Below are 12,498 nucleotides of genomic sequence, written 5' to 3'. Positions count from 1 at the left end.
ACACAGTTTGTGGCTAAAGGCGAATATATGATCCTTGACCATCCATACATCCATCCATACATCAATCAATCAGTCCAGCAATCGGTCTAATGTGGAAAAGTCAAAGAAGATGGATAGATGGACTTTAATACCATGTATTTCCCCATTGCCACAGAAAAAGTTTTTTTTGTTTGTTTGTTTTTTTATTGTTGAGCGGTTATGCTCTGTGGATCCTCCTCTTTGAACATCAGTCAATAGATGAAATTATGACAAAATGAAGTAATTTTATGTATTGAAATTCTGCTTTTAGCAAAACCTTTGTCCAAAAACGAACTTTTCTTTCTGTCTTGTCTGTACACTCTAAAAAGTAATTAATGTGACCTTTAGTCATTACTTACATATATATGTTGTTGTGAAATAAAAAATCAAGTTCATAAATACTGTTAGACTTCCTAATTAAAATTTTTATTTTATTGAGTTCGGGTGACACATAAATTATGCCTCTTTACTCAATATATAATCGTGATTTGTCTGAATTTAAAATCTTCTTTTAATCAAAAAACAATATAATTTTAAGTTCTGTCAATGTAAAATACAACTTGATGACGTGTAAACAGCTCACAGTTCCCTTCTTCTACTCAAGCGGACATATTCAACAGCACGTGTTCAAGTTTTATCAAGAGCTGTGTTCGTCGCGAACGGTGAGTAATTTTATGCGAAATTACACATATTTGCAGTCGCTCTGGATTTTGTTAGTTTACTTTAAAACAACGACGTAACATACATAACATACATCTTAGCTTGCCCCCGCGTTTGTGTGTTTTAATATACACACAGCAGCTAATTCCACGATAGCATAAATTGTTGGGCTCTTTTTGGAAAATTTAAAACTGACGTTATAATGTCAGTGTTAAATTTTAACACTGATGTTATAACGTCAGTGTTAAATTTTAGAGTATACTCTAATGCAGACCACTGTAATTGTCTTATAATTTTTAAAAGATAGCGGACGTTGTTAGCCCCGGCGCAAACTACTATGCTAACGTAGCTAGCCAAGCTAAGTTGTGTTCACTGTGATTTTATTTTTGAAATGTGAAATTTATTTTTTGAAGGGAAGCATTTTATGTTAGTAATTGTTAAGAAACGCTTCTAAATTTTCGTAACGTTACGGGGTGAAGTTGAACCCCATTGGCTTCTGCGCAGGAAGTGCCGTCGCTATTAGTCCGGTGTGTCTGTTGACCGCTAAGAGCGGTTCTTCACCGGCTGCTCGGCCTATTTTCACAGGTAAAAGACCAGACTAAAGTGCACTGTGCCGCATATGGTAGGGTAGTTAGCTGTCCCTAATTTTTGGGGACTTTCCGTGTTTTGTAGAGACGTAGAGGCGACGTGCATTGGCACTGGCTGTAACACTGATATGCCTCAATAAAGTTTGAAAGTAAGAAAAAAATCAATAGCGGGCCACCATCTTGGTTGGGTCCCCATTCGCCGCCAGTGCATTTTTTTTTCTACTGAGGAATGTATTCACCCATGGTAAATAAGGAAAATGTTTAAATATTTTTCCAAACAGATAAGGCAAGAAAGGTCAATAATCCCACATATGGTTTCAGTAGTATGCCAGTTTTTGCAACACTAGGGTGCACAAAAATGACCATAGCTGCTGACTCAGCACTGATTCTAATTTGGTTTTGGAGAATGAAATGAAAACAGATCAAGTGGGATTATTGACATTGTAGCTTGTGTATAAAAAGTTTGGGGTTTTTTTCGTATTTACTGTCAGAAATGATTCTGTCCTGTCATGCCACACCTTATGTTTGCTTTTGTTGATAAAAAAAAAAAAAAAATGTATGTATGTACGTATGTATGCATGCATGTACGTATGTATGTATGCATGCATGTATGTATGTAGTTTTGTCTTTTTGAGTTAACATATTCCTCAGTAGAAATACATGCACTGGGGGCGAGTGGAGACCCCTCCAAGATCGCGGTCGGTGGGGATACACGCTCCAACAGACTGGCCCAGTCCATGTCACCTCTATGTATATTTGATCTATGGAAAGCCACGTTAGGCTTTCCAGTACCCAGTGTATTCAGGTTTATGTAGTTTTGAATGTTTGGTTCTAGCTTACACAGCTTTGACAGGTGAAACTGATTCACTGTATTGAAGACTCACAGGTGAAGTTGAAAATACCATCTTTTGTATTTTTGTGCAGGCACGACTTTCTGGTGTTATACACTGTCCTGGCGTTGCAGATCTAGGGGTTCCAGTTAAGACGTGGTCAGCCTTCTAAAGAAAGTGGGAATCTCACCAAAATATTCAGTTACTTTGCTGTGTTTCTTGCCAGGACAAAGGCTCAAACCATCATCTTCTCCTGGTATCGAATACCAAGGGACCTTCTGAAGTAAGCTTTAACAAGTAAGCTTGAATTGAGTAATTCAGAATCATGAAGTATGGATTGGCCTTGCAAAATCTGTAAATTTGCAACCTCCACTAAGGAAGAGCTGATGAAACATTATAGGTTACGCCATATCCCCAGTGTACAGCCTCTGCCATGTCCTTACCTAGATTGTTTTTGTTCATTTAAGTCATGGGGTAGCCTAAAATCACACATATCAAGGAAACACTCAACTCACTCAACAGTGAGAACCTCTGAAATACTCAGTTTCTGTTGCCAGTTCTGTAATGTGGGCACATTTTCCACTGAAAAAGAGTATTTTGAACACCTTCGTCAACATTTGAAAAAGCAAGAAACTGTGTCCTGTGTTTTCAAAAATTGTAATTTCAAAACTAACATTTATGGAACATTTGCGTCACATAAACATCGCAAGCACACTCCCCACTCTTTAGATGAGTTTAAAGAAGACGTTTTAAAGAGGTTTGAAAAGCCTTTACAAACAGATCAGTGCAGCGATGTAGTTAATCAGGAGGGTGAACAATCTGACATTGAGGAGTTTAGAGATGATGATGTGAATGTACTGCCAAAGTTGATTGAAAGAAGCTTGGCTCATTTGATGTTGAAATTAGAGAGTTCATTTCATGTTCCCAACCAATGCATTGATGAGCTTGTAGAGTCATTGCATTTTATTTGTCATTCAGCTTCCGCTCCCATCATGAAAGACATTTTACAGTCCTGCTTGAAGAGACACAACTGTGAAGTTGATGAAGCCATTGTGTCTGAAATGGTGAACAACATATGTGTTGCTAACCCTGTTAGCGCTGCCCTTTGTGATGGTGGTCCTCTCTCTTCTGCCTTCAAAAGAAGAAAGTATTTTAATGAACACTTTTCTGTCGTGGAGCCGATTGAGTATATTCTTACTGGAGAGAGTAGCTTCCAGTATGTTCCCATTCTAAAGTCTTTACTTCAGGTTCTTAGCAGGAAAGATATACTAGACCTGATCTTGAGTGAAGCAGAGGTGCAGAGAACTGTGTACAACTCATTTCATGACGGCACCTTTTACAAAACCAACGAGTTGTTCTCAAAAAATGACCTTACAATTGCGCTAAATCTCTATGTGGATGACTTTGAGATTTGCAATCCTCTCGGTACATCCAGGAAAAAACACAAAATCACATCTGTATATTGGGTGTTAGCTGATGTCCCTTCATTGCTCAGATCTGAGCTAAACTCAATCTTCTTAGCAATTCTTTGCAAGGCTGAGGATGTAAAGAGATTTGGTTACAGCGCTGTGTTAGAGCCACTGCTCAAAGATCTTGTGGTCTTAGAGGAGGAAGGACTGTATGTTCCATCACTGGGTAGAAGAGTCAAAGGCACAGTGTTTAGTGTAGTTGCAGACAACCTTGGTGCCCATTCTATGGGGGGATTTGTTGAGAGCTTTTCCAGTTCATATGTCTGTAGGTTTTGTCTTGGTGAAAAGTCACAATTTCAAGATGGTGAAGTGAGAAATAAGGCATTCCCACCCAGAACAGCGGAACAACACACACTGCATGTCCAGGCTTTACAGGAAAATAACAGTTTGATGCATGTTTATGGAGTGAAGAGACAGTGTGCACTGACGGCAAAACTTAAATATTTTCATGTTTTGTCTGGATATCCACCTGATGTGTTGCATGATCTCTTTGAAGGTGTAGTGCCCCTAGAAATAGCACTGTGCCTAAGACTATTCATTCACAACAAATACTTCACTCTTGAAGAGCTGAACAAATGCATCAAAGAGTTCCCCTATAAATGGTCGGACAAAACCAATGCACCACAGCTTGTTCCTGTGAACTTTGCCCAACGGAAAAGTGTGGGGGGCAATGCCCACGAGAACTGGGCTTTGCTTCGTCTCTTGCCACTCATGGTTGGATCAAAAATCCCTGAGGCTGACCCAGCATGGGAATTGCTTCTTGTGCTTCGAGACATTGTTGAGCTTGTTGTGAATCAAGTGCACACAGAGGAGACCATTTGCTTCCTGGACAGTAAGATATCTGAGCATAAACACAGGTTTCTCATGGTTTTTCCAGAGCAACGCCTCATTCCAAAACACCATTTCCTAGAACATTATCCAGAACTTATCAGGGCTTATGGTCCTCTGGTGTCACTGTGGACAATGCGGTTTGAGGCAAAGCACAGCTTTTTCAAGCGTGTTGTCAGACATACTCGTAGTTTTAGAAATATTCTGCTGTCACTGGCCATGAAGCATCAGTTGTTGCTTGCTTATAACCAACATGATTCCAGAGCTGTCAGACCATTACTACAGGCTACAACACTGTCTACAATGGATGTTAGTGTGCTGCGAGAGGATATCCAAGAAGCACTGCAGGCTAAGTTTCCTGGTGAGACATGTGTCCAGATAGCCAAAAGTGTGTGTTACAGAGGCACCAAGTACACTAGTGGAATGATCCTGGCTTATGGTTCCACTGGTGGTCTACCAGATTTTGGGGAGTTGATCCAGATTGTGGTTTTGAAAGGCAATGTGGGATTCATAGTGAAAGGTGTAACTGCTTGGTCAATTGAACATCTGAGGAGCTATGTGCTTGAGAAAACTGGTACAGTGAAAGTCATAGAGGCAGCTGAGTTATCAGACACGGTCCCCTTGATTTCTTACATTTGTGGCGGAACAACCATTATGACTCTTAAGTGCAGCATTTATGTTCCATAAATGATTTCCATACTTTGTGTGGAGATTTTCAGCTGAAAAAAGACAAACCCAAATCTCAGTCTTTCTACTATTTTCAGAGATGGCATATAGTTAATTGGCTCCTAGTTTCCATACATGGAGATCAAATTTTATTATATTATGCACTATTTCGCTGTTACTAAGAATTACAGAAACATGTCAAAAATTTGGTCTACAGGTTACCTAATGTCACAACCGTCTCAACTTCGAGTGATCCTTGCAGATCATGATGTCCGTAAAGTTGTACTACCATCTGGAATCCCAGAAACGGTGGATGACCTTTATTCAGCCATCCGTGATACCTTTTCCATTACAAGAGACTTCTGTCTTCACTATAAAGATGCTGATTTTGGTGATGAGTTTTTTACCCTTGTTTCGACAACTGACCTTAAGGACAAGGACACAATCAAGATTGTGTTTCTCCAGGACCAGGAGCCTACAATAACCTTGACCTTAAGTGATGTGACCAACGTGACTGATAATCCATCTGAGGAGGACTCTGTTGACACCTCATCTGTGTCAACTAATGACACTCTGATTCTTTCCACATCTGAAGATAGTCCAGGGCACCGTTACCAGCGCTGGCCTGTTCAATTTCAGATTCCCAGGTTTTCTGACCTCACAGAGATCCAAATTCGGTCAGCCAACGAGCGCTTCCAAAAAGATGGGACTCTTCTCCCTACAAAAGATTTAATTCCACTGCTTCCTGACATACTTAGAAAACTAGCAGAAGCTATTTATAAGTATACTGCTTATCCATCCAGTCTGCAGATCAGTGAGGTTGCAGAGGCCCTGACTCTAAAGCATCCCTGCCTGAAAGAACCAGGGTCCTTCAATGGATGCTATGGGTGGGCGCAGCGTCTAAAGTACAAGATGAACAATTTCAGAAGCAAGCTTAGAGGTCTCGGCTGCCCTGAAGTTGAAGTAAACTCACTTAAGAGGAAAATGACATGTGACCAATACCCGGCAAAGAATGTCAAAAAACCAAAGAAGGCTGAGGTGAACTACCTACCCCCTCATGCTCAAGGTGAAACTAGTGAAAGTTTGGAAAAAGAGAGAATCGAGCTACTGAGTGAAGTGATGAAAAGGGACAACTCCAGAATGGTAGCTCAGAAAATGGACAAGACGTTCAGCCTTCGTCGGGAGGAAATAGTGAAAGAGGCCCCTGCCATCAGTGACTTCATGAAGCGCTGGCCTGCTCTTTTTAGCGAAGTACAGGTGAGAGAAAATGTTTATTAAACCAGTGTTTTTGTGTTGGGGATTGATGAAATTACAACTAGAAGTCAGATAAATAAAAAATTTAGAAATGCATATATTTACACCTAATACATTTAAATGTTTACAAATGCACATTTGGATTTGGAATTATTTATGCTTATGTCTCTTGTTGTATTTTATTCTGGTGTGCCCTGCAGATATGTGAAGAATTTAAGAGGATAACAACAGTCAGCCTTGAATCAACCTTTCTGGCCAGGCTTGACCAATGCACCCCAAAACTGATGGCCTTGACCCTGTCAAAAGGAGGAGCTGCAGGTCTGAGGATGAGGCAGATTAAGGACATGCTTCTGCAGGTATAATGAATAACTTTATGAATAGACCTTTATTTGCATCTGCCTTACTTTTTTCATGTGGGTGGCTGTAGCTCAGGTGGCAGAGCAGGTCAGCCACTAATCAGAAGGTCGGTGGTTCGATCCCAGGCTGCATCCTGGCTGCATGCCAAATATCCTTGGGCAAGATACTAACCCCGTGTTTGCCTACTGGTGGTGGTCAGAGGGCCCGGTGGCGCCTGTGTCCGGCAGCCTCGCCTCTGTCAGTGCGCCCCAGGGCAGCTGTGGCTACAATGTAGCTTGCTATCGCCAGTGTGTGAATGTGTGTGTGAATGGGTGAATGACTGAATGTAGTGTAAAGCGCTTTGGGGTCCTATGGACTAGAAAAGCGCTATACAAATGCAGGCCATTTACCATTTACCATCTCAAATGTTGATATGGCTGCTTTGAAGAAGGTCCATTGTATACTAACACTATTTTTTTCCAAAATTGTTCATATTTTGGTTACACTTGCATCTAGGGCAGGGCAAAAGAAGAAAATATGTCGTCTGTACAATATACACTTTTTATTATTTTAAAATAAAGCTCTATGATTTACATAAAGTGTTTCACACGCGCAAGAACGTTAACAATACATAACATGGAGGAAGACTGTATCTGTGCCAGTTACATTGTAATTGAATGAATGGATATTTATTGTTATTATACAAGTTCAGAGCACAAGTACAACAAAATGTATCTTTATTTTAGTGTTTTTACTTATGAAGAAGGAATGTCCAGGTTACAAGCGCAGCGTTTCTCAGGTCTCCGCAGAGTGAGACAGCCATGCCCCCACTGTGTGCGGAGTAAGCAGGTCCCAAACAATAAGAAACTCAGGAGAATAGCCAGATCACCTTTTCCACCTTATTCCAAATGAACTTTTTTATTATTTAATTTAAAAAAATGCTATATCATTATGGATATAATTTTCAGTATATGAAGTAAGCTACTTACATCTGATTTTTTTTTAACACATCTATTTTTTTCTATCAATCAGGACAACACAGTTGAAAAGCGCAGAGAAATTGCTATTCGCTGCCTCATAGTCTATCTTGGAGAGAAGGAGGAGGATCTTTTCAAACAATACAGCGTAAGTACTTGAGTTGGTTTTTAATTTTTGTTTAGTTTTGAATGCATGTCTCTGTAGGGTCTTTGTGTTTTGTTCATTGGATTTTCTGTTCAGGGTTGAGTATTTAAGTCATTCAGTGCCATAGACGTCTTTAGACGTCAAAATGAATCCGAACGCTCAGTGCCATAGACGCCTCTTGAGCTTTTTATTGAATTGAGAAGGTGGTGGAGTTGATTACATGGATAAAATCCCACCAGCGTGACAGTCGGCTCTACTGAGAACGAGTATTGTGGCACGATTTTTGATCCAGCTCGTCATTTCGAGCTTGAGGTGTCTGCAGCCTGACGTCATGGTTTTTATAGCAATTCCAGTGAACATGAACCGGATTTATCTGACCAGTATCTCCTGTTAGAAACTTCTGAAGGCGTGAGGTTCTGGGGGCGATCCGTCTCTGGGCCGGGGCCCTGGCCGGGCCTTGGGTCCTGGTTTGTGTGTTGCCGGGGTTGTGGGCGGGTGGGTGCATGGGGGCCCATCCCTGGCGCAGGGTGCCGCCGGTGTGTCGAGCCGCCTGTGGGGCTCTTCAACCGGTGGGGGAGATTGCCACACCTTGCAGGAGCTTTCCTCCACTCAGGAACTCTCTGCAGGAGGGGGAGATACAGGAGAGGTGGAGGAAGATCTCACCCTGGGCGTCTATTGTCTCATGTAGTCTGGAAGATGAGTGGATGGTGGGGTGGGTGCAGTTTTCTCTGTGATGGGGTTGGGTGGACTGTCCCGGGCTCTGTGGGGCCGGGGGGCGCTGCTGCGCTGGGCCCCGGTCTGGATGGGCCTGGGCCCCCTTTCCCTGGCGGGTCGCGGAGTATGGGGGCGCCTACTGGGGTCAGCGGGGGAGCTGGCCCCAGGGAGGGGTCACCTGCCCCTCCCTTCCTTCCCTCCCCATCTCCGGCTGCCTCCCTCTTCCCGCTCCACCACAACCACCCACACATGCAGGGCCTCGGAGTAGGGGTATGTCACTAGGGTGCAGAGGAGGCTACCCCCCCCCCCCCCTGTCCCCTTCTGGCTACCTCTGCCTCAATTTTATCCCACAACTTAGACATTCACATTACTCACACCCTCATTACACATACATATAGGATCTTGGGGGTGGGCACGATACACGGAGTCCAAGTTATCATCAGGGTGTACACCTCACCCCTGGCGTCGTTGCCCACCTCTCAATGTTAAATACACGTAGACATTGAGGGCTAACAGGAGGGACTATGCGCTTACCTGCTGCTCTCTGGCAGGTAGCTCCATGCCCTCCTGGGTTTTAATTGCACCTTAGAACACACATGCATCAACACTACAATGAGCGGGTGGAGGGAGGTTTGGAGTCTTCTCTCACCCCCATTCTCTGCGGCCTGCTGGAGCGAGGGGGCTAGGAGGAGTTGGCCGTCCGACTGCGGTCTGGGGTGTGGGGCCTCCCTGCTGCTGCGGAGTCGGGGCGGTCTGCCTCTCCCCACCGCAGGGAAAAGGGTAACACCACCTGGGTCTGGGTGCAGTTCCCCCCTCCAGGGGCAGGGGTACCTAGACCCGGTTTGTAGAGTACGCTTGGGGAGTGTGATCGTGTGTACAGCATCTCTTTATGTCTGTCTCCACGTCGATTGAGTGTGAAGTGCACATGAGGGTGGGAATGGATGTTTGTGTCTGTGTGTGCCTGTATGTTTGTGTCTATATGTCAGGTTGGGTATCAGACGCCACCTCTCTGGGGACATCTCGGGCCCTCCAAGGTTTGGAGGCCTATCTCCACCCACCACCACTTCCCCTGCCGGTGGCGGACTCCCTCAGGTGTCGGTGCGTTGGTGGTTCTTTGTATCTGGGGGTGGGCGTCCGGGTACACACCGGCTCACTCGTTGGCGGCTGCTTATCGGGGCCTGGAGCCTGGGGCTCACTCGGGCCACTTCGGAGGTGGGGTGGGGAAGAGAGACTCATTTTTGTCATGGTGGTTTCAGAATTCACATAGTCATAGAACAAAATATTCTGTGAGCCTTCAAAATCAGCGAAAATGCTAAATATCTCTGGCACTGAGGGGGGTATGAAATCTGAGAGTGGCTGGCACTGAATGAGTTAAGGGACATTCCAACCCTAAGTGAAGATATGTCTATTGCCATGTATAAGTGAGAAAAAAGCATTTCAGAATTACAATCCAAAGATGTTTATTGCCATTGTCATTGAACATAATTTGCTGAATAGAAACCTGTTTCCGTGATAAGGTGCAACATAAACACACAGGATAAAAAATTTTGTAGCCAGCGCAGTCATTTTCCTGATCTGGCAGCAGCTTTAGCAGAGCATAAACAATGGAAGTGAATGGCAGGTACTAGCATTTTGTGTGCAAAAGTGATTAAAATCACTCAATAATGATACCAAGTATTCCTGGGGAGCTCAACAATCATGCTGACTGCAAATGAAAAGTATGAATTGACATGAAGGATTTTCAGGAGCCGATTTAGACTTGGGACTACATTACGACAGAGCACTGCTGTAAGCCTCCACATGGTTATAACACAGCAGTTGAAGCCACTGCCGACCAGTGTCTATAAACCAACATGCTATTTGTGCAATATTTCTTCAACAAATCAAAGACCCATCCATTGTTACTGCAGCTTACTATGCTTGTATAGTAGTGGCTGTGTGTGTTTGTTTATGGAAGCTGGAGGCTTTTTCAACTGTTGCGTTATATCCATTCACCATGCAGTGGATGTTTACAGCAGTGTTTGTCGTAACTGCAATGTAGTCTCAAGTCTAAATCAGCTTCTGCAAATCTTCTGTGTTACTTTTGCACTTTTCATTTGCCGTGAACATGATTACTGAGCTCCCAAGAAATATTTGTTTTCATTACTGAGTCATTTTAATCACTTTTGCACACAACATGCTAGCACCTGCTATTCACTTACATTGTTTATGCTCTGCTAAAGCAAATGGATTGCTTCCGGATCAGGAGAATTAGTGTGCTGTTTACAAAAGGCATGTTTCTCACTTTCTAACTGTGACAATATGGCAATAGATAAAATTTCACTTAGAAGTGGAATAACCCTTAAAAATGATTTATTAGATTTTCTTTTCAAAGTGGAAAAACAAAACTGTGAAAAACAAGACATTTTTTATTTTAAACGTGGATTATGGTTTAATTTAGCTTTTAAAACTTACAGAATGACAAAGTAAAATCACTGAAAAACACAAAAGACAACCTGTTTTAGCTTATTGTCCTACCTATAGTGGTTCATTCCCTTATGCACGTCATCCTGAAGTGCTTGAGCTATGTATTTTATACATCCTAACATTTAATTTCTCCTACAAGGATGAGGAGGAGCTCAACGCAGACCTTGCAATGCAAATCATGAAGATTGCTATCATTGGTGATGGGCCTGCAACCATCATCGTTGAGGGATCCAAGATCCTGGAGAGGATTGATGTTGCCAGATCCTGTGCTTTGATGATGGGAGTAATCTACGCTCTGAACCTTACCTATCCCAAGCAGCTGAAATTTACCTTTGAGGTATTTCAAAAACTATGCCTTGAGCTTGATGGACAAAAAGCCAGCTCTAAAGTAATGAATCTTAAGTTTGGTATTTTCTAGAGCAGACTTGATAGACCATTCGTGAGTGAGTTTCACAAATCCTTATTCCTGCATTTCTGGCACTACTTGAATGTGTTTTACTAAATTTTAAAGCGCTGTTCTTAAGTCTTCTGAGTTAATGTTTTGCCGTGTCTTAAATGCTGTTATTTGCACATTTTTAAGGAATGCGTTTAATTTCTCCCATGACCTGTGTTCTGAGGGTATTGGTGTGTTTTAAAGTTTGTGTAATGCCCTCTTTAGCTGGCCTTAATCTTGAGGGTGAAAAGTCAAATATAGAAGAGAATCAAGAATACTTTGTAAGAGTGCTGACAAAGTTGAATGAAAGAAGCTTTGATCATTTTATGTTTAAATTAGTGCATTTAATGTATAGCAGCCTGTCATCTTTTGTTTTGATTCACTGTCACATGTTAAAGTAAAAAAAAAAAAAAAGAGGATTCAAGTAGTAGGTTGTATTACAATTTCAATAAACAGTTCCTTAAGTTTCAGCGGGCAATTTGTGTTCTAGGAAACTGAAGCCCACAAATCTTGCACTTCGCACACACGTTAAAGAATTGTGATGTTTGTTATTGTAATTAAATGGGTCTAACTCATTGGAATACATCTGTCTGAATTTCTATTCTTTCTAAGCACCAGGTACGAGTCCCTTAGCTGATGTCCAGGTATTTGGCATCACATCTGCCGCATTCAAACAAATACACACAACATCCATTTCTTTTTCTGAAGGTCATGACACAAGAGCACACACAGCGCATGTTAAGGCTGACCTTCGTTTGGGGAAAAAAGTGATCGACAAGTTTCTAAGGTCTTAGAACCTTGACTTCTTTGTTGGCAGGCACCACCATGCATGAGCCTGCCCACGCGGTAGTCATGGTTATAAGACACAGCTTTTGATCAAGGTTGTATTTTGGAGCGACTTAGCCTGCTGGGAAACAGGTAAATGCCCTTATAGAATCTCCTGTAGGACCAAAACATTACTACACTGTAACCAAAATATCATATTTGACCAATATAAATACTATTTATGCCGACAGTTAAGTTCATTTTAATTATAAATGTGTTTTATTTTGTTCAAAAAGTTACTTCACCATACATAAATATAATCTTGGATCAACTTAAATTCCTGTGTATTT

General features: G+C 42.2%; 1 protein-coding gene across 4 annotated transcripts; it reads left to right on the top strand.

The window, feature by feature from the left end:
* The first annotated feature begins 378 nt into the window (after nucleotides 1–378).
* On the top strand, nucleotides 379–11,966 carry LOC113017695 (sterile alpha motif domain-containing protein 3-like). Of its 4 annotated transcripts, none has more exons than XM_026160813.1 (6): nucleotides 659–1,263; nucleotides 2,190–2,378; nucleotides 5,276–6,315; nucleotides 6,513–6,668; nucleotides 7,681–7,773; nucleotides 11,090–11,966. In XM_026160813.1, the coding sequence occupies exons 3-6, from the start codon at nucleotides 5,284–5,286 to the stop codon at nucleotides 11,366–11,368; spliced, it is 1,560 nt and encodes a 519-aa protein (XP_026016598.1). In that variant the 5' UTR covers nucleotides 659–1,263; nucleotides 2,190–2,378; nucleotides 5,276–5,283; the 3' UTR covers nucleotides 11,369–11,966. The 4 variants fall into 4 exon arrangements, with proteins under 4 accessions (XP_026016595.1, XP_026016598.1, XP_026016597.1 ...); XM_026160812.1 differs by having other exon boundaries at nucleotides 2,190–2,392; XM_026160810.1 differs by lacking the exons at nucleotides 5,276–6,315; nucleotides 6,513–6,668; nucleotides 7,681–7,773; nucleotides 11,090–11,966 and having other exon boundaries at nucleotides 379–680; nucleotides 2,190–5,269.
* Nucleotides 11,967–12,498: the final 532 nt, after the last annotated feature.

This window comes from Astatotilapia calliptera, unplaced genomic scaffold (assembly GCF_900246225.1).
Source record: "Astatotilapia calliptera unplaced genomic scaffold, fAstCal1.2 U_scaffold_185, whole genome shotgun sequence".
Taxonomy (NCBI): domain Eukaryota; kingdom Metazoa; phylum Chordata; class Actinopteri; order Cichliformes; family Cichlidae; genus Astatotilapia; species Astatotilapia calliptera.
Note: the sequence above shows the minus strand (reverse complement) of the source record. Positions and strands in the feature narration are given on the sequence as shown.